The sequence below is a fragment of the Cydia pomonella genome, chromosome 3 (genome assembly GCF_033807575.1).
Source record: "Cydia pomonella isolate Wapato2018A chromosome 3, ilCydPomo1, whole genome shotgun sequence".
NCBI classification, from domain to species: Eukaryota; Metazoa; Arthropoda; class Insecta; order Lepidoptera; family Tortricidae; genus Cydia; species Cydia pomonella.
In genome coordinates, this window is record NC_084705.1 from 1,228,789 (window position 1) to 1,250,693 (window position 21,905).

Consider the following 21,905-nt stretch of genomic DNA (forward strand, 5'->3'; position numbering starts at 1 on the left):
TATTGTATATCCTACTGTAATCTAGTTTGTAAGCGATTTGGTGTACCTGTTAGCTTATAAATGTCTAATAAATAAACAAACAAACAAACAAACAAGTGTGCCTGTGTGTGAATCTGAGAATTTACCCCAGGCATATCTCGCCTTAAGCTATAGAACGGGAAATTAAAATGTTATGAGGTGATTATTTCGTATAATGTATAATTCATATGTTTACTTTGCAAAAATTCCTACAGTTATGTTACATGCCAAAACTAGTAATCGTCAAGTTGCGACCAGACGTGCGGGACCAAAGAGTACAATACAATATTGCGCGACTTACCGAGTGCCGAGCCGATTATATTATAACGAAATATTAATAAATATAAGAAATAGTCGGCTCGACACTTTCGAGTCCCGTATGTCTGGTCGCGGCTTCGGAATTAACCATATATTTATATAACAGCTAGCAATGCTGATGCTGGTGCGATTGGATTGCTTGGAGCGAGTGAGCGAATGAATGAAAATTTGTATGAGTAAGGCGTCGTCCTAATACAATGCGACTACGCGATTATCGCAAATTCGCGCGAATTTTACTCGCGCGAACGCGCGATCAAACATATTGAACTCGAATAGGTGTCCTAATTGACAATCGCGCGACCAATTAGGACACCTGTTCGAGTTCAATATGTTTAATCGCACGTTCGCGCGAATATGCTATAATCGCGTAGTCACGTTGTACTAGGACGACGCCTAACGCTAACTGGCGAGAAAGCTGGACATACAATGGCACCCGCGTGGGTGCACCCGCTCCGTGTACCCGCGCCTTCTAGCGGACGCCCTTACTAAACAAATATCGGTTCCTTTTGGGCCATTCTCCAGATATGTGTCTGCGTCTAAACTCCGTCAAACGATACTGAATGTATGGAAAGTTTGAGGGAGTTGAGTCTGACCGCCGTCATATAATTTGAGAATGACTCTTTTATTGTTGGTGTGACCCGTACACACAAAAAATACTAATAAAACTTCATTAGTACAGTACAATACATGTTTATTTTAACTTGTTACTACTTACAGACACAGAAGTTCTATTAAACGTATACGTCGAGCAGTAGATGGCGCTGTACGCTCCAGTAAATTATTGTTACAATCCAGTTACAAAAAAAACGTATGCGGCCACACAGTGCCACCTACTTGCGCTCTTAAAAGTGCGGTTACAATCTTTTTGCACAATTTGAGCCTTTTTTATCTACACTAGGAACTCAAAACCAAAGTTTGTACCTAAAGTTTCTTGGGTTTAGTTTGAGCAATTAAAATCTGTGGGCTTTTATAGTTTAACCAATTTGTCAGAAGAAAAAGGCGCGAAAATTAAATTTTGTATACAGACCAACCTTTTGCGCCAAAAATTTTCAAATTAGCTGACTTTCCACTGACAATATTGATTAGCCAAATAATACAGGGTGAAATTGTTATGTTTGACCATACGCTAAGGGGTGGATTGGTCATACTGAACAACTTTTACTATAAGGCCAACCCCGCCCGCGTAGCCAACGTGCATATCGTTCACGCTCCGTTGCGAACGAAACGCAACTGTCACAGTCGCACAGTGATAGAGAGAGATGACTACGCTACGCTACGGAGCGTTAACGATTGTAACGTTGGCTACGCGGCACGGTCTGTAATCTCATACATTTTGGTGAATCACACGTCAACGTTTTCTATGGAACAGCTGATTTTTTTTCGATTTCGGGGTTGGTCCCACAGTAAAAGTTGTTTAGTATGACCCACATATTCGGTACGGTCAAACATAACAATTTCACCCTGTAGAGTCTGACCAAGCTAAATCTACATGGCATTTGCTATGGCAAAGTGTGGTTATGTCATCATAAATGACGCTGCCTCACTTTGTTTTATTTAAATTGATGCAAAGTCAACTTAAACGGACTAACTTCATTCCGTGTTGCTAGAAGTGTTAACATTATTCTTAGCTCTGGGACAGGATCTCATACAAGTCATGCCTAAAGACTTGCATTTCTTGCACACCGCCGGAATCCTGGCGGGTTCCTCTATTTTGCTCGTTGAAGCTGTGGGAAGGGAAATGTTATTAACAGTAACAACTGGTAAGAAAAAATACTACGTTTTGTTGGTTTATTATTTCAAGAAAATATAATGTTTATATCTTGTTTTTTTTTTTAGATCAGTAGGGCTAAGATGGTCGGCTCTATGACATTTGTCACCATGCCTGTCACGTTCTAACAAGTATGTAAGTGCGAAAGTGACGGGCATAGTGACAAGCGATAAAAATGGAACCGTCATGCTGCCACAGATTTGTCTAAGGGCATGTTTCACAATGTGCAAGTAAATCCTGAAGAAGCTACTTGCTAATTATTTGACGAATAAAGTCATCGTTGGCATTTCACAATCTTCAAATAAGCTTTAACTGGTAGTTAAAGTGCTAAGTTTTGCTGGCAGTGAATCTATCCATCTAAATATGTTAAAACATATCTACCACGATTCAATAAAAAAAAGTTATAATAGGTACCAGTCCAGGAGGCCAATTCGAACTTATATATTATATAGTTTTGATGACCGGTTTGGCCTAGTGGGTAGTGACCCTGCCTACAAAGCTGATGGTCCCGGGTTCAAATCCTGATAAGGGCATTTATTCGTGTGATGAGCATGGATATTTGTTCCCGAGTCATGGGTGTTTTCTATGTATTTAAGTATTTATATTATAAATATTTATATATTATATATATCGTTGTCGAAGTACCCTCAACACAAGCCTTATTGAGCTTACTGTGGGACTTAGTCAATTTGTGTAATAATGTCCTGTAATATTTATTTATTTATTACATTCGTTAAAATTATGTCCAGATGTTGGGTACAGATCAAACCAATGTCAAAACATCGCTACGTGTGCTACGTCGCAATCCGTAGCACATATTGTGTTAACATTATTCTAACATTAACTTACGTGTAGATTCTCTACGGCCTCTGTCGGCCTCCAGCGTGGAAAAAGGGGGCTCGAAATTGTGGTGCGAAGCCCGATGGGACTCCTCAATCACTAAGGGTGACGTCAGCGTGATCGATGAGTACTTGGAACAAAGTTAAATATATAAGTATTTTTATTTAATTCTTTATTCTTAAAAAAATATTCTTCATTTCTCATGTTCTGAAAGTGGGCCAGTGTCTATCTATGAAGCTGGTTGAAAGTGACATGTATCTGCTCTAGGGCGTTTTACTTTCAAAGTACTTTTTTAATTTTTTTATACAAAATCGCTTAAAATTTGTCTTTAAATGGATTTATTACACATTTTTTATTCTAATATTTTAACTACCCATTCCATAAATACGTCAATCTAAATTATTAATTAAACTACCCTCAAGAAATACTACAAAAGTTTATATTTAGACATGATTTTAAAAATAAGTACCTACACATGTATTTTACTTTTCTTTTGTTCGAAGTGAAAATAATCTAGTGTTTTACTCGGCACTATTTCATCCCTTGTTAACAATCTACTATTTTCGAATGTGTCATATAGGAACCCCGGTTTGACGAGAGCAAAAATGCACTTCTGCTAGTGCACATTTAATTATTTAGTACCTGGGCGACCGAGCTTTGCTCGGTTATATGAGTTACTATTTTATTGTAATATGGTGGTGTATAGGCGATAATGTTAACTACATTTTTTTACTAAATTAAACTTGTCTAAAACAATAAAAATTAAAAAATTATATATAAACTTGAACATATAAAAAAAACAAAAGTTAGTCACCGGGCGAGATTCGAACCCGTAACACTCGTTTAGCAGTCCGCGTCTTAATCCGCTGGACCAGACAGACAGTGGCTGGCAAGACGAAATTAGCGACCATATTCTGCGTCGAAAGAAAAACGCATAAAAACTCGAAAACACGCGTTTTCCCAAACATAAGACTAATCTAGATCGATTGTTTACCCCCAAAAACCCCCATATACAATCTGTAAATTAAGGAAGAGCGGTGTTGCCCAATACAGGCAAATTTTGCTTACCGGGTAGCACTATCCCCTACTTTATAAACACCTGTATATTTTACGAAAATAAATAATTTTAATTTAATTTTAATTTTTAATATACCAAATTTCAGCAAAATCGTTAGAGCCGTTTCCGAGATCCCGGAAATATATATATATATATATATATATATATATATATATACAAGAATTGCTCGTTTAAAGGTATAAGATTATTATTTATTTATTTCATCTTTCTTGCACAATACACGAAGGTACAAATATAGGACTTAATGCCTTAAAGCATTTTCTACCAGTCAACTAATGGGTTAAACCAGAAAGATTAAGTTGGTAGGTGGACTGTCTTTTAAAGTATATGAATTTGTAGCCGAGACAATATAAAAAAAAATATAAACTATATATTGATAAACTTACACATGTATTTAATACAAGTGAACATACATATATTGATACATAGGTACATAATTATATGTATACCTAGTGTGAATCATTAAGTTGATTCACCTAAGGATGTTGTTGGCTTTCCTCTATCGACATCTGAAGCTGAAGCAATTTTTGAATGGTCATAATTATAAACCTCTTCGTGCTCAGATAAAATTACCACTTACATTAAAATCGCGTTGATAAATAAAATGAGACAATGTCAATTTACCTATGACATTTTACTTAATATTATTAAATAAAAAAAAAAAAAAAAAACATTTATTTCAGACCTTGGTCCATACAGTGTTAGTACGACTTACTCTAAAAAATTATATTAAATTATTATTGAAATAAATTAAACTTACGATATTTACGAATTATTGTTCGTAGATAAATATTTTGGACTTAAGGCGCTCTTATAGACAGATTTTAGGTTTTTGAGGGGGTGAAGCAGACGAAGTGGTAAAGCAGGCAGGCGGGCGCCCCGCGCGCCGCGCTCGCAGCAAGCCTACGTCCTTATTCTGACGCCATCCGTATTCTGGTTTGTTAGTTCTGGGATCTTTTCCGGAAATTTATATTGATTATGATTTAAACTTAATGAAATTAAAAATTTGATAATTATATATAATACTAGAGTATACCGCGGCAAATTGAGAACCTAGTAAAATGATACCAAATCGTTTTGTGTCGAAATAATATTACTTACTAATTCAGACAAAAGTTACAACAGTCTGCTTTAAATCATATATAAATACTTACTACTCTACTACTCAAAACTTAGTTGACCTTAAAAATGCAATAGAAGTCAATTTCGGGCAAGTAGTGAAAAAAGGAAGAATACTAGCAAAGCTAAGTAATTTGTGGAAGTGAACGTAAAAAGGTAGCATGTTTTTGCTGGTATTGAGATTGTTTAGTTTGTTGTCCCAATTTCCTGGTAGATGGCGCTGTTCCAGACGCAAACTAAGTAATGCTAGTTTATCATAGAATCTATATAAGAAACTGTCACATTTCAAAATAAATGATTGGTAACGTAGCAACTTATTCAAACAAAGTGGTCCTTCGAACTGTAGAAGCGAAGTGACTTAAGTGACAAAGACAGTGCATTCGAAAGTGATCTTAAAGTACAGTAGTGTAGAGTCTAAAATCAAAGTAAAGGGTCAGTGATATACAGCATCTAGAAGTAATTTCAGAAACCAAACGTCAAAATTGTCAACAATATTACAAAATTAAAATTCAAGATTTCGAGAAGATAAAATAAATAAGTTATATTTACAAGCCTACGAGTCAACGCAGAAAAATCGCCGCTTTAAATCAGCTATATTTACTAGATTGGATTTTATGGATTTGGAAAAATAAGATTTCGGAAATAGAATCACGTCAAAAAAATTTCACGTCAAACAAAACAATCAAGATTTCGCTGTGAATTTTACTAATTTTCAAGAATAATATCTCAAAATGTCTCAAGAATTACCGGGATTAATAGCTGAGCAAGAAAATATTTGTGAATTAATTCTCAAAGCGCAAGCGAACTTCAAGAAAACACCAAAAGCGAGATTAACAAGAGGGTACATCAAGACACGAAAAGAATCCATAGAAAATTATTTTAGTCAGTTCGTAGCAAATAATCGAGCCTTGATAAAAATATCAACACCTTCAGACAAAGCGAAATACGAATATTTCAAAGAAGATGTGTATTCAGCGTGCGAGGAAATGTTCATTGATTTGAAAGCAGAGATGACGGACATGCTAGAGGGTACTACGCCGTGCACGAGCAGCACTAATCCAACACCAAGCACCAACAGTGATGACGTGAAGCTACCGAAAATAGATATAGCGAAGTTTACCGGTAACTACCAAGATTGGACTTCGTTTTACGATATGTTTACGTCACTCATTCACAACAAACAAAACTTGAGCAGTGTTCAAAAGTTGCATTATTTAAAAAGCTACTTGTCTGGAGAACCTGCCCAACTGTTGGATCATCTAGCTGTCACTGAAACAAACTACGAATTGGCATGGCTCACGCTACAGAACAGGTATAACAACAAGAGAGTCATTATTAATTCAATCTTAAGCAAGTTGATGAATCAAAAGAAAATTCACGCGGGCACTGCTAAAGCGATTCGAGAGATATTAGATACAACTATGGAGTGTCTTAACAAGTTGAAAGTACAAAACATTAATACAAGTTCATGGGATACACTTATTATATACATCATTGTTGAGAAGTTAGACGCTGAAACACATAAAGAGTGGGAAGAAGAAGCAAGTAATCTGAACCTCACAGAGTTACCTAACATGGTCATGTTCCAAAAGTTCTTAGAAAAGAGATTCCGAGTTTTAGAGATGATGCAACCTAGCCAAACAACGAACATGAACATGAAGAGTACCTATCGAAGCACCCAGAGAGAAAATAACTTCACTGTCGAGTCTAAGTCATTTCACGTGTCACCAGCCATCAAGTGTGGATTTTGTAAGCAGAACCATTACTTGAATCAATGCAAAGAGTTCCAAGAGCTTACACTTGAAAAGAAAACAGAGTTCATTCAAAACCAGCAACTCTGCTTTAACTGCCTCATCCATGGTCATGCTGTCCGATTCTGTAAAAGCAAGTTCTCATGTCAAAAGTGCGGAAGAAGACATCACACACTGTTGCACAACAATACGTACCAATCCAAAGAGAAAGAGCACAAAGAAGAAACAAAACAAGAGAGAGAAAACAAAGAATGCAATCGAGAGAAAGACTCTAAACAAGAACCCAAGCAAGACACGAAAAATAAGAGAGAGATAGTTGCCCATCTAACAACAGGAAGCATGACAGGATTGTTATCTACAGCCCAAATTAACGTGACGAACCACCAAGGAAGAGAATTCGTATTAAGAGCCTTGTTAGACCCATGTTCTCAAGAGTCTTTCCTGAACGAGTCTGCAGCTCAAACTATGGGCCTTAAGAGAAAGCGCGTGAACGGAAACGTATCGGGTCTTGATCAGATGAGCACACCCATCCGATTTGCTGCTGATATCGAGATTTCATCACGTCTTAATCCTGAAAAGAAAATGAGTATAACAACTTACATAGTAAAGCGAGTTACAAACATCATGCCTTCAGAGAAACTTACTATCGATAACTGGGTTCATCTAAGAGATTTACAACTAGCCGATCCGACTTACCACCAACCAAGTTCTATAGATATTCTATTGGGAGTAGAAGTTTACAACGAGATGATACAGCCTGGTCTGATCAAAGGCGTTCCAGGCTCTCCCATAGCTTTACAAACCCATTTGGGGTGGATAATATCAGGAAAAGTCACAGTCGGAATAGAACGAGAGCGAGAAGAAAAACCATTCATTAGTATGCATTTAAATGTCGAGTTAAATTATATGCTAAAGAGATTCTGGGAGCTAGAGACAATGGATGAAGAGAAACACAAGCTAACTGCAGAAGAGATCAAAGTAGAAGAAATATATGAGAAAACTACCACTAGAGACGAAGACGGACGTTACATAGTAGATCTGCCAATGAAACACGAGCCACCAGTTCTACCATCTAACAGCCGAGAGATTGCACTGAAACGCTGGAAGTCTACAGAGAACAGACTTAAGAGTAAACCTCATCTATTAGAGGAATACAACAAAGTTCTAGAAGAGTACATGACGCTAAACCACATGAAGAAAATAGAAACCAAAGATGAAAAAGAAAATGGCGTGTGGCTCCCCCATCACGCTGTGATTAAATTGGAGCGAGAAACGAGCAAATTAAGGGTAGTCTATGATGCTTCATGCAAGGGAAGCAACGGGGTATCCTTAAATGACGAGTTATTAATCGGACCCCCATTGTTAGAAGATCTACGAGTCATTCTCATTAGATGGAGAACATACAAGATAGCATTTGTTGCCGACGTGGAGAAGATGTATAGACAGATACGAGTAAAAGATGAACACACAAATTACCAGAGAATTGTATGGAGACCAGATCCAAAGGGACCCATTGAAGACTTCAAACTCTTAACTGTTACATTCGGAACATCCTGTGCGCCTTATCTGGCAATAAAAACTTTAAGGCAAACAGCAAAGGATGAAGGATCGGACTATCCAGAAGCTCAAAAGATGATATTACGAGATTTCTATATGGATGATTTGCTCTCAGGTACAGACGAAGAAAAAGAGGCTATAGAAATTCAAAAACAAGTTACACAAATTTTAATTTCTGGAGGATTCACACTAAAGAAGTGGTGTTCGAATAGCGAAGAGTTTATGACAGCATTAGACAAGCAAGAAAAGAGAGAAGAAACGCAGACAGTTGAAATAAAACGCAAAGAGAGCGTGAAAACATTAGGTATAATATGGGAGGTTAAGGAAGATAAGTTGTTCATACCTAATCATATCAAAGATTCCCATGACACACCTATGACTAAAAGAAGCGTTTTATCTGAGATAGCATCAATATTCGACCCAATGGGATGGATCGCTCCAAGTGTCATACTAGCAAAGATATTTATGCAAGTTTTGTGGAAGAAAAGCATTTCGTGGGATGAAGAACTTCCGGCAGAACTACAAAAAGAGTGGTCACAGTATAAGAGAGAACTGCCAGCTTTGAAAGGTGTCAGCTTAGATCGATGGATGCACACTACGAGTAAATCAACTCTTGAACTGCATGGATATGCAGACGCTTCAGCATTAGCTTATGCGGCAGTTATATACTCGAGAGTTATAGACGAAGAAGGAGAAATTAAAGTATCCCTCGTGACAGCAAAAACAAAAATCTCGCCGATTAGAAAAGTTTCCTTACCCCGTTTGGAATTACTGGCTGCTACATTATTGAGTAATCTTTTGAAACAAGTAGCTGAGTCACTAGATGTGCAACTTGACAACGTATACGCTTATTCAGATAGTCAAGTGACTTTGGCTTGGATACACGGAGATCCAATGAAATGGAAGCCTTTTGTAAAGAATAGAGTCATAGAAATCACGCAGATACTCGATGCTAATCACTGGTTCTATGTAAACACTAAGCAAAATCCTGCTGATCCTGCTTCAAGAGGAGTGATGCCTTCCAAACTAATGTCCACAGAGATATGGTGGAACGGATCTGCAATGCTGAAAGAGAAAGAAATAAGATTAGAAAAAGGAACTCCACTAGATACAGCAATAGAAAAGAGAAAGAATATAGTAACTATGGTAGTAACCAATGAGAATGAAGAACAACTTACCTTATTGAAGAAGTTTTCGTCACTGGAGAAACTTACACGTGTTATTGCATACTGTAGACGCTGGCTAAGAATTATAGACAAAGAGAAAAGTAACTTACCTTCTTACCTGACATACGAAGAAAGAAACGATGCACTTACTATATGTATTAGGATGTCACAAGAAGTAGAATTTTCGGAAGAGATAGAAGACCTGAAAAGAGACAGAAACTTAAAATCTAAAAGCAACCTCCTAGCTTTATCACCTTTTCTTGACGATAAGAGCATCCTAAGAGTCGGCGGTAGATTGAAGCACGCCGATATGGAATTCATACGAAAACACCCGATAATTATTTCAAAAAACAATGTATTACTTCCGTTAATATTGAGAGAAGCTCATGCCAAAACACTACACGGTCCTCCGCAAATGATGATTATATACTTACGAGGCAAATATTGGCTGATAAACGCAGCAAATAGCGTTAAACGTTTTGTACGGGAGTGTGTTACATGTATAAGACAGAATGCGAAGAACAAAGAGCAAAAAATGGGAGATTTACCCGATTCCAGAGTCAGACGATGCAGACCATTCCTAATCACCGGAACGGATTTTGCGGGTCCAATAAATGTCAAAATGAGCAAAGGCAGAGGTGCCAAGTCTTACAAGGCCTACATATGTTTGTTCGTTTGTATGTGCACAAAGGCACTACATATTGAAGTTGTAAGTGACATGACAACACAAGCCTTTCTAGCGGCATTTAAAAGATTTGTGTCAAGACGAGGCCATGTAGTAGAAATGTGGAGTGATCACGGAACTTCATTCATTGGCGCTGAGAAAGAGTTATTGGAAATGTGGAGTCAAGGAAAATCCAGTGTTCCAGATGAGTTTATTTCCATGCTAGATAGAGAAGGGACGAAATGGAAATATATTCCTCCAGGCGCTCCCAATTTTGGCGGATTATGGGAGGCAGGTGTCAAGTCGACCAAATACCACCTGAAACGAATAGTTGGAGATACTACGCTAACATTTGAACAACTAAGCACGGTCCTGGCAGAAATTGAAGCATGTCTAAATTCTAGACCCATTTCGCCCATCAGCGATCATCCGGACGATTTGAACCCCTTAACACCTGGTCATTTTCTTATCGGAGAACCAACTAATGTCATACCATCTGAAGATCTAATAGATGTGAAGATAAATAGACTCGATCAATGGCAATTAACAACCAGAATGGTACAAGATTTTTGGCGAAGATGGCAATCCGAGTATTTAAGTAGGATGCAACAGAGGCCTAAATGGAGACAGCCTACTCGAGAATTCCAAGAAGGAGATTTAGTGCTAATAAAAGACCAGAGGCTTCCTCCTGGACGTTGGCCTATGGGAAGAATTATAAAAAAATACCCTGGAAAAGACCAACTTACCAGAACTTATGACCTACGAACCTCGTCAGGAGTATTGCAACGTTCAATAACCAAATTATGTCCTTTATTATGTGATGTAGAAAATTAGTTTGCGTCCGTAATAAGTTGTTATTTTGTTTAATTATGTTCAAGTTGGAACATTGATTCATTTTATTATTTTCTAATGACGTCACGTCATTTAAGGCGGGAGTATGTTTAGTTTGTTGTCCCAATTTCCTGGTAGATGGCGCTGTTCCAGACGCAAACTAAGTAATGCTAGTTTATCATAGAATCTATATAAGAAACTGTCACATTTCAAAATAAATGATTGGTAACGTAGCAACTTATTCAAACAGAGATAACTGAAAACATAAGCATAAGGTATGCACAAGCATATGTAGTTCCAAAAAGTAGATATATTATGCTATCTTCTCAAAAAAGAACCATGACTCTAACTGTAACGACTATTTCTATATTATTTTTTGAATTGACGACAATGAAGACGATTTTAAATGCAAAATGCGAGAAAACTGCTATTATTATTTATTATTTAAAGTTTATAAGTCTAATACTAAGTTTAAGTTAAGTAAGTTTATAATACTTCGAAGTTATATAGTAATGAGTATAATTGAATGACTTTAATTAATGTCTAATAAAGAATCAGTCTGTTGTCTGTCTACTCTGTCTGTAATCAAATATTACAAGTATATTTGACTCACTGAGGTTTCAGATGAAGTTGGAAATCTGCATACATATGTAAGTAGGGTGACAATGAAATATTATGGTACCATCGAGCTGATCTGATGCATGAGAGAGGAAGTGGCCATAGGAACTCTGTGTCAAAATATCGCAACCAAATTGCGTTTGAGGTTGTTAGAATTGTCTCAGTACAGTTAAAACCTGTTCCGTAAAGTTAATTAACATACAAAACTTTCCGATGAACAAAATTATTTTATCCTCAACTATGTTATTTATCCCTTCAAGTGGTGGCCCACCACTCACGGGTCGATGCGATAGCCAGAAAGCTGTCGGCCAACAGAGGGTGGTTAGTGAGGTATTGCCATATTTAGTGGCAAAATTAAAGGCTTTGAAGTACATTTACGCTCTTCTAGCGCCCAAAAGTAGCTAGCAAGTTAAACAAGGAAAACATACATACACACGCTTGTTAACGCTTGGTTGCTAAGGACCGTTCATCCGGGATCGAACGCCTAGGTCGAGTTCTGTCTTGATTTTTAAAGAGGTTATTTTGTAAATACACGGTACCCTCGAGGAAACGGAAAGATTTTAATATATTCCGGACCTTATTTAGAGGCAAAAATGTCATATAAACTTTTTTGCGAATTAAAATTCAGTTTCAGAGTAAATACCAAATAAAAAAAATATGTTTCGTTGTGTTTTAGTGCATAACGCCTTTTTGATGGCTATGTCGCCAGTCGCCACTTTGGGACCAAGTCTAGACTACTTTCTTGACAGATATCAAAGTCACAAGGTACCATTTGAATAGACTAATTTTTACGAAAAAAATGAACCAATTTATATTAATCCATAAATTTTCCAAGAACATGAACTTAATATGTTTAAAAACATACAAAAAGTAAAAAAAAAATTTTTTTTTGCGGAATTGACTTAATGACTGACATGAAATTCTTCTTATGACCTCAGGAATACGTGGTTAAAAAAATCCGTTTCCTCACGGGCACTTTTTATGACTTAACCTTTGAATTTTAAGCCCTACGTAGAAAATTAATTAACAATTACCTCCAATCATAACTTTGTTTTGTGGTGGTAGTCATTTTTAATAAGGAAACTGGAAAACTGTCACTGTTGCTAGGTTTGATTAGTTAGGTGCATGTGGCGAAATGCATAAACATTACAATAATTTAAAAACAACAAGAACAACTTCAACAGAAGGACATGATGTCACGATCCTCAGTATTGAGGGACCAAGAAGAAGAAGACAATAACTTAATTGTTCTATTCGATTAGCGTATTTAGTGCTTATTCTAACGATATATACTTCAATATATACTTTTATAAGCTTAAATAGTTGAATTTGTAATATTCTCTAAATCTCTAAAGCGCTGAACACCCGACGGGGCCCCGCCACGTGACTACTTTTTACGTTTTGGCTTCTGCCACTTGAAGGGATATACTATAGGCCTTGACTGGTGATTCATTTCAAAATAAACTATTTTAATATATACATATTACACATAAGCACCCTAATGCAAAAATGAAGAAAATATATTTTGCGAAACTTTCGATCGATTTTTCCACTTATATTTTGTATTGGCAGGAAAAATAGTAAAAGCATATCACAAAGACATAACAAGGTCCAAGGTTTTAAAGAAGAAGGTAAAATTGGCTGAGACCTGAAATTGACGGCAGAGTGTCATCGAAATTTATACTTGAAAAAAGAAATAAAATGTCACCAGTTTTCATTTCATACAAAACAGAAATAGCATGGTATAAAAGTATTATACCAAACTTTTACAGGGGACTTTATGTTTAACATCAAAAATGGAATTTAATGACATTCTTGAATTCACAGAATAATTAACCAGTGAAATAAAAATATTGGCGAGAGGTACAAATATATACGAACTTCCGAACCGAGTACTTGCAAAATTTTGAATGGAATTTGAAGGGTAAATATCACTCCTGCTCACCATAAATGTTGCTGCCATAAATGTTATAAATAAAGTCTTAAGTGTATACCATATGAAAGTTAATAAACCAGAAATACCAAACAAATTCAACACTTATAACATAAACTATTACAGCCATTTGAGCACTTCCACAAAAACGTGAAATGGTACCTTTCACTAAGCACTATTTAAATCCCACATATTTAAATCCAGTATATCTCCTGCATCTTGTATGTGTTAAAAATGAAGCTGTTCCAATATAATGACTTAGTACCTGGGCGACCGAGCAAAGCTCGGATAGAAATACACTTAAATTGTAAAAAAAGAATGCTATTTTTTATTGTAAGAAAATATATCACATAAAATAAATATGTTTTAAGTTACAGCCAAAAAATTCAGTGGCGCTTATTTTCTTTTGAGGAGTATATATTGTTATCTCAAACATTAACTACATTTTATTAAACTTGTCTAAAAACAATAAAAAATATAAAATTATATATAAACGTGAACATATAAAAAAAAAAAACAAAAGTTAGTCACGGGGCGGAATTCGAACCCGTAACACTGGTTGATTCTTTCCGTCCGCATCTTAACCCGATGGACCAGACAGACAGGTGCCGGCGCCAAGAAATTAGCGACCATATTTTGCGTCGAAAGAAAAATGCATGAAAACTCGAAAACACGCGTTTTCCCAAACATGAGACTAATCTAGATCGATTGTTTACCCCCAAAAACCCCCATATATCAAATTTCAGCGAAATCGTTAGAGCCGTTTCCGAGATCCCAGAATTTCTCGTTTAAAGGTATAAGATATAAATTAAACAAGCGGATTAATTTTATTTGTTTACGTTTAAAAATAGGTATTCAATTTGATTATTACTGTAATAGCCATTTAAAATATTATTTTACCTACATTGATAATTAAAAGTACCCCTCACGAAATAAATACTACTGAATTTTATACTTAGCAGTGTTTTTTAAAATGTACATGTATTTTACCTTCCTCGTATTAAAAATGAAAAGTAGAGTGTTTAACTCGGGTGCAAGGCACCATTTCATCATTTGGTTAATCGTGGCTGTATGCCGGACAGGTGCGTGTGTAAAACTTGTCAAAAAGATAATATGACGGATGGATGTCTGAAATGTCACCGTATTTAAGAATCAATAAGCTTAAAAATTAGTTTTTTCTTCGTAAGAGTGATGAAAACATTGTGTGTATAACATATTTGTGTATTTATAGTGTGATTATTCATTTTATGTAACGTCCGCTAAACTAGCACAGGTCCGACGCTGACAGTGGTCACGGGCGTACTGGCGTACTGACGGTATTGCCGCGCAGGGTAACGTTTAGTAGACAAAATGTTGAATTTATAATTATGAATGAAAAATTTAACGCATCGATAAACTGACAAGCATAATGTTAGAGCTACTTAAAAGCTATGGAATGAAGTAAATTTCATATTGATATTCATCATAGTACTTCTAAAATATCGAAATAAATACAGTTTTAAGCATATTTTCAAAGCAAAAATCTATCGAGAAAAAGATGAGCCATCGTGTTTCTGACAAGCATACGGCTAGTTCAAAGACTGAAGTTATACATACTAGAAAATAATCGATGAAATCCTTGTACAAGCCTGTAAATATCGATTTAAAAATAGCGCATTTTACTATACACCGCGCCTTAAGAAAATATGTCGATAAGGATTAATGAAAATATTGGGAAAATTATCCATATAGAACTGACACTCTTATAATTACGATCATTCAAATATCTTAACGTTTGGCAGGCGGGTTGGCGTTCGCAATATGTTCTACCGTACATATAATTACAATTCGGACACTTAATCGAGTAGCGATCGAGTTAGATTTGTTTCTTTGTTCTTTGAGCGAATTCACAAGGGCCACGCTGTATGTATTGTGTTACTGTAGTTTGTAATACTTAATCTATTTACTGTATACCTATGTAATTATTTTATTTTGTGTGTCAAATTCCATACTGTCGAATTAGGATATCCTGTAACGATGGTTGTGTGTATGTAATAAATAAATAATAAATAAATAATATATTAAGGAATGCTGCTGTTCATCTACTGGTAGTCTTGGACCTGATTTAAGCCTTTTTAAGGCAGAGGCAAATACATTTCCTACAATGATTTTGAACTTTAAAATTGATTTATCTTTGATTTGATGCATTTAAAAGTGATAAGGTACAGTCAAGATGTTAAATATCCACACGGACAAAGTGCCAAAAGTATGTACACACTATTTTAATGTTTAGGCAATAACGTCGTGTGTATATATCTTTGGCACTCTGTCCGTGTGGATATTTAATACCTTGACTGTACAATTTTGGGTGATTTCTGAAGGGTTTACTTAGGTCCATTTTACTATTATAGGAAGAAAATCTTTTTACTTGTTCACTTCTTGTTTCGCCAATCCTAGATTCAATGGGTCGTCTTGGAGCATTCTGAAATAAAAAATAAATAAGATTTTTTGGAATATTTATCTTGACTATACACCGTGTTTTTATTGAATTTCGTTAACTTCGGGGTATCGGTAAGTACGTTTAAGGAAACTAAATGGCATAGTTAATTAAAAAAAAAAAAAATTGTTTTTTTTTTCTATTTTTATTTTTATAAAAAGTAACTAAATGTTGCATATAGCGTTGTTGTAACACGGGCATTACATTTAACTCAACCAAACAATTGAAAACTGTGACATATCAATGTCATTTCGAACGTCGATCGTCCGAGATAGTACTTACGTTTAGTAGCAAATGTATGTACTCGCACTAAACATTAATCAATAAGTAAACAGGCCCTAAGGCAAGTATACACGCTCGTAAGGGCCTTAAAAGATAAAAACTAATGATTGATTATCTCCGAAATGGAGTTAATTAGAATATCGGTGTCTTTGAGAAAGTTACTTAATTTCAACTCAGGAATGCACCCTCGAAATTAACGCAATTAAAAAAAAACACGGTGTATATTCGTACTAATTGTAAGAAGTTAGAAAGAAACTGACGCTGTATACTCACGACTTTCTTCCAAAAAGGATTAAATGGATGATTTTTTTGATGATAATAGTCTGAATTGTGAAAATGATTGTATATGAATTTTATGATATTATTGATTAATTATTGTTAAATTTTATTTTTCGTTTGACTGATGATTACCAATGATTTTGTAAATATGCTTCTGCATGTATTATTTATATTTTAATACTTATATACTTGTTTTGTCATTTAATTATTTCTAGAAATTAATGTAAATTATAAATTATAATTTTAAATCCTAAATTGTACACCCTAGCAGGGTATCATGTACCTACTTGACTATATTTAAGACCAATATGTACAAATGAACACGATTTCATGGAATAAATAAATGATATGATATGATATGATAAAAGTAACAGAAATAGATTACCTAATTATTTATTTATTAAAAAATACTTAGTAGGTACTAGGTGTATAGTCATACTCCGTGACTGTTAAGCTATTTAGGGTAGTACTCCTAGCTAAACCCTAAATGGGTCAACATTCACGGAGCGTGACCGTACAATATTTTCGCCAATGTGAAGACAGCTTGCAGACGAATGTAGTGCGCTCTAAAATTATTATAAGTAAAATGATTACGTTATACCTACATTACAGAAGTAATACCTCTTTTTACAATCCAATCGTCAGAATGTGTCGTGAGTACAATGATTTGGTATTCAAAAATAGAGAAAACGACATTTTCGACTCACGGCTGGCAGTATTCAGTACCCCTAGTGTAAATAAATTCGATTTTGAAACGTGACGTACGCGTTTGCGTTTAGTCTCATTTTGTATTGGATTTAGAAAGAGCGCGCCAAGCGGGACGTTTTGGAAACTCAAAATCCTATACAAAATGAGACTTAACGCAAACGCGTTCGTCACGTTATGATGTCGATAAAATTTACACTAGGGGTACTGAAGGCAGGTTGTTAGGGTTTTCGGCCATCATACTTCACAATTACTTTACAATAATATTAAGCAATTTGACAGGTTAAAATTATTTATGTTATTCTGTAATTTAGTGTAGGTTAGGATATTTTTTACAATTTTGGGATCGTTGTAATTTTATATCTCGCTGTGCATGCTTATTTTGGATGGCATTCTTATATAATACCTACCTTTCTATATCGTGTAAAAAAATGGAGTGATGTCTGTTTATTGTCTTTAAAAAATAATAATAAAAAAAACTACGGGTTGCACTCCGGGAGTGCCGGCAGAAGTGAAATCTTGAATATTAACGTTGTGCATTATTGATATTTGGAACGGTTAGGGAATAATTTTGAACGAATTGCTTTAATTATCAGCATAAAAGTACTATCATTAATGTGGTAAAATACAATATTCATTTATTGTGCTATCGTACACAAACATGACAATTTCTGATGAAATTGTAACAGTTTTTCGATCAAATCACGTGTCTGTCTGACGAATTTTCAATCTGACGAATCTGTCGGTCACGTGACCTGTCGCGAGTTTAACATTTTTTCCCCATCACAAAAAGTGCACAGCGCCGCTAAAGTTTTCATTTCAAAAAAAAATACCGAACAAACTGCATATACACTCCTACCTGTATCTGTAACTCCCTTATGCGATTTTTTCCTTTATTATAATAGTCCTCCAATGTCTTCGGGATAAAATCGAAGGCCCTGAAACATTTATTCAAGATGTAAAATTTACCTTACATTGTCATTTATAAAGCGACCCACAGAACAAACAGTCTAACAAGAAAAATGGTGCACAGTGAAACTCGGTGCCCGATTCTGATTTAATAACCGCGAAGTTCGTCAATTGCGGGCATTTTTCTCTGTCACTTTAATTACGTCTTAGTGAGAGTAAAAGAGAAAGATCCCCGCAATTTGTGAATTTCGGTTTTCGTGGTAGGCCCCTGCTCCTTGCGCTGCCGCGATGTTGCCCTGTCCGGGTCTCCGGCCACACACTGCCCTTGTCTAATGTGTTAGTTTCTGGCATTTTATTGACTGACACTGTTATCATTCATCAGTGGCATTACCTATATACTTACTTTAAGCTTTGAGTGGCATTTTTCTGAATAAACCTGGAAAAAACCGTTAGATTTTTTTCCGGATTTTTCATCCCTAGTGCGGAGTGTTGGAGTCGGCAACGTGCATGTAACTCCTCTGAAGTAGCTCCTCGCCCATCTCGCCGCACCCACACCTATTTTGGCCCACCTCTGTAGATGCATGCGGCAGACATGGCCGGCCCAGTCTCAGTTCAACTTAGCGGTCTTAGGATCAATAACGCGTATTTTTGAGCGCAGCGAAGAGTTACTGATTCGGCCAATCAATTTTACTCCTAGCATGCTACGCTCCATAGCTCTTTGGCAAAACTTCAATTTAAATAGTCTTTGGCGCTTCGGTGAAAGACCACGTTTGAGCACCATAGGTTAGGATAGGCATGCACATGTCGATGAGTTTCTGCTTTAAGGTCAAAGAATTATATCCAAGGAATATTTATACTTACTGTAACGGCGAGCAGGGGCACGTTGCGCACGCGCAGTGGCAGATAGTGGAAGGGTCCACTGCGCGCAGCGACCTCTGGCACGACGTGCCGCAGCCGTGGGACCGCAACTATATTATTCGAATTTTAACCGTCGTGAGTCATACTAACTTGACCCAAAAAATACGGTTTAACTCACGTTTAGTCGCTCTCGCGATATGTTTCGGAGAGACTAGGTCTTCATTAAGCACTAACTGTGCATGTAGTACAAGACGCGCGGCTATCATGGACGCTACCCACATGTACAGAACAGCCTTTTTAGAGGTCCGGAAACCTATGATAGGTCCTGGTTTCAAGACTTGGCCCGAAAACGGGCAACAAAACACATGCGCGATGAGGGTCGCCTCGGTGCGGACCCTCAGTTTACTTGCCATAGATATGGGCGATTATCCCGTTCAAGAATCGGTTTATATAGCCACGAGCGGCGCTGTCGCTAAATCATAGATGATGCTTAAATCATTTATTTTGTAAAGATGTACAAGGCCTGATGATGATGACTCATATGTACTGTTAGTTCTCGAAAATGGAGACATAGGCTCTCTGATACACGTCGCGCGAGTGACTAAAATTTTGTATTAAATATTAATCAAAAATAAACTTTAAGATATTCAAAACTTTATTTATTTGAAGTAATTATAAACTGTCAAAGTTACTGAATGCACCAACTAGCAAACAGGACTGTAGGCCTTGACACGATGACAATCTTACACCGACAAACGCCAAGCGAAAACTGAATGACAGATGATACAAAAATCACGTAACTATTTCCATATCAGCATATGTCTAATTGGCTAGGCCCCCACATAGAAAAAATCCGTAATTTGTAAGCTACTCTTGCCTCTGAACTTCAGTTTTAATTATAACTATAACACTACAAAACTTGATACTCTTTGCTTGAACGCTGTTGATCCCACACCTATATAATTTATACCAATACAGTCTATACAGGCATGACAACGTGGGTGGAATATGATGTGATGTGAGGGTGTTAGACATTTTGTATTACTTACGAATTTATAAAGTACTCCGACGACGATAATCAAAATAAGGATTTTGATAAACATTGGTCTGCGCCTGTGATTTCGGATGCCTGCAAGACAAAATGTGTAAATAAATATTTCATAAGAATTTTTATATTAGGTTTACAAATAAATATGAAGTTATATTACGCAAATCGAGTAGTCCCACCTTCGAGCAACACCGGCTTCCGACACGTCAGAAGGGAGAAGCCTAAGCGATATCTTACCGAACAAATCTTTTCCCATTTTTTGCGAGGGGAAACTTGCACACAGTCGCACTTCTCACTCACTACATACAAAATCCAATCTGTAATGACGACACTAATACATAGAAAATGACACACGTCAAAGACAAATCTTGCACACCTCGATCTCTTTTTGTGTACGGACGAGTCACAATATGCACCGCCATAGGCACAGTTGTGCCTATGCTTTGGCAGAGGGGAAATAGTATGAATGCCATCTCCCTTCCCTGTGTTGCTCGATGAGTCCCACTTTAATAAGTTTAGGGCACTAGACGATGATATAATATATGTATCATTATATAGCTCTCCACGCCACGAAACAATGTTCTTTTATCATACAAATAATTGTCTTTTCCGGTATTCGGTTTTAATTATATTGTACTAGAAAAGTAGCCTACCAGACCATACATCTATCACAACTAGGCTATTTTCAAATTCACCTTCCGACCTATTTTAAAGACTTTGGCCTCTCCTATGAACCCTCAGTTCCGCCCTACGTTGACCTCGGCCTCTGCCGAGCTTGACGCTCACCGTCAGGTCTTCGGCCTCGATTCCTATTTTTAAGATACTTAGAAATTTGGATCGTATCTAATCACTATTGTTCTATCGCGAATCCTGTTCGATCTCTCACGAAAATAATGTAATCAGCTTACTAATACAGCGGGAAATTTAATCGTTTGATTTACCCACCTGGTTGCAGATACTTACATTGTTTTTTATACACTTCCTTTCCAACCCCCAATTTTTCTTGCTTTTTTCAGTAAATAACGATATTATTTAGGTAACGATAATCATTTTGTTATGTTTTGTATTTTATTTAATCTTTTACACCATTTATTTATGTTTTGAAACAATTTTCAATCCATCAATCAGTTTGGCCATGACATTAAATTTGCCGTGGAGTAACATTAGAAATGTCATAGATATCATGAATTATGTAGTTTTTCTTGCTTTTATTCTAGTTTATGTGTATACAGATAAAGTCGCTAAACCACCGCTAGATGCATAGCTTGATGCGGCCAGGCCATTGTCAGTATGACATAGTCAAGAAAAATTGTTGAAAAAGCTAAATGGGAGGAAGTAGCTTTTATTTATTTTGTGAAAATTATTCAGTTTCATCTTAAATTGCTCCGGAATGAGAATCTACTGAGTTCCAGAAAACCTTAAAGGTTGTCCATTTGGTTGGCTTTAAAGGTTGTCCATTAAAGCCATTCAGATAGTTTTTGTTTGAGAAAAGCTTGGTTTTTTTACGTACAAAGTTAAGAATCTTCGTATGGAATCTACATCGAAGAACGTCATTTAGTAGGTACCTATAATTAGCTTTTACTACCGTTTTCCATTGAGATAGGTAGCTTTAGGTGGCTCGTCCACGTATCGTCTACTCCTTTATTTCCAAAGGAAAGTAACTCAAATAAAAATGGGTTTGAATTTA

The 21,905-nt window shown here is 36.2% G+C and overlaps 2 protein-coding genes across 3 annotated transcripts in view; one reads left to right on the plus strand and one right to left on the minus strand.

Moving 5' to 3' along the window:
* LOC133515740 (uncharacterized) overlaps nt 1–21,905 on the plus strand; it is a 99,611-nt gene that overhangs the window by 64,501 nt on the left and 13,205 nt on the right. The gene's annotated exons all lie outside the window — the stretch shown is intronic.
* On the minus strand, nt 1,011–21,365 carry LOC133515732 (uncharacterized). Its single transcript, XM_061848300.1, has 7 exons — nt 21,182–21,365; nt 20,220–20,299; nt 19,174–19,280; nt 18,263–18,341; nt 16,069–16,122; nt 2,954–3,074; nt 1,011–2,060 (listed from the first exon to the last, which is right to left on the minus strand). The coding sequence occupies exons 2-7, from the start codon at nt 20,271–20,273 to the stop codon at nt 1,927–1,929; spliced, it is 549 nt and encodes a 182-aa protein (XP_061704284.1). The 5' UTR covers nt 20,274–20,299; nt 21,182–21,365; the 3' UTR covers nt 1,011–1,926.

What these genes read in the sequence shown, in the direction of transcription:
- LOC133515732 (XM_061848300.1), bottom strand. Translation starts at nt 20,273, where the DNA reads ATGTTTATCAAAATCCTTATTTTGATTATCGTCGTCGGAGTACTTTAT. An exon ending in TAAGGGAGTTACAGATACAG is followed by an intron (nt 16,123 to 18,262) that starts GTAGGAGTGTAT and finishes TTTTTATTTCAG; the next exon opens with AATGCTCCAAGACGACCCAT. An exon ending in AGGCCGTAGAGAATCTACAC is followed by an intron (nt 2,061 to 2,953) that starts GTAAGTTAATGT and finishes CCCTTCCCACAG; the next exon opens with CTTCAACGAGCAAAATAGAG.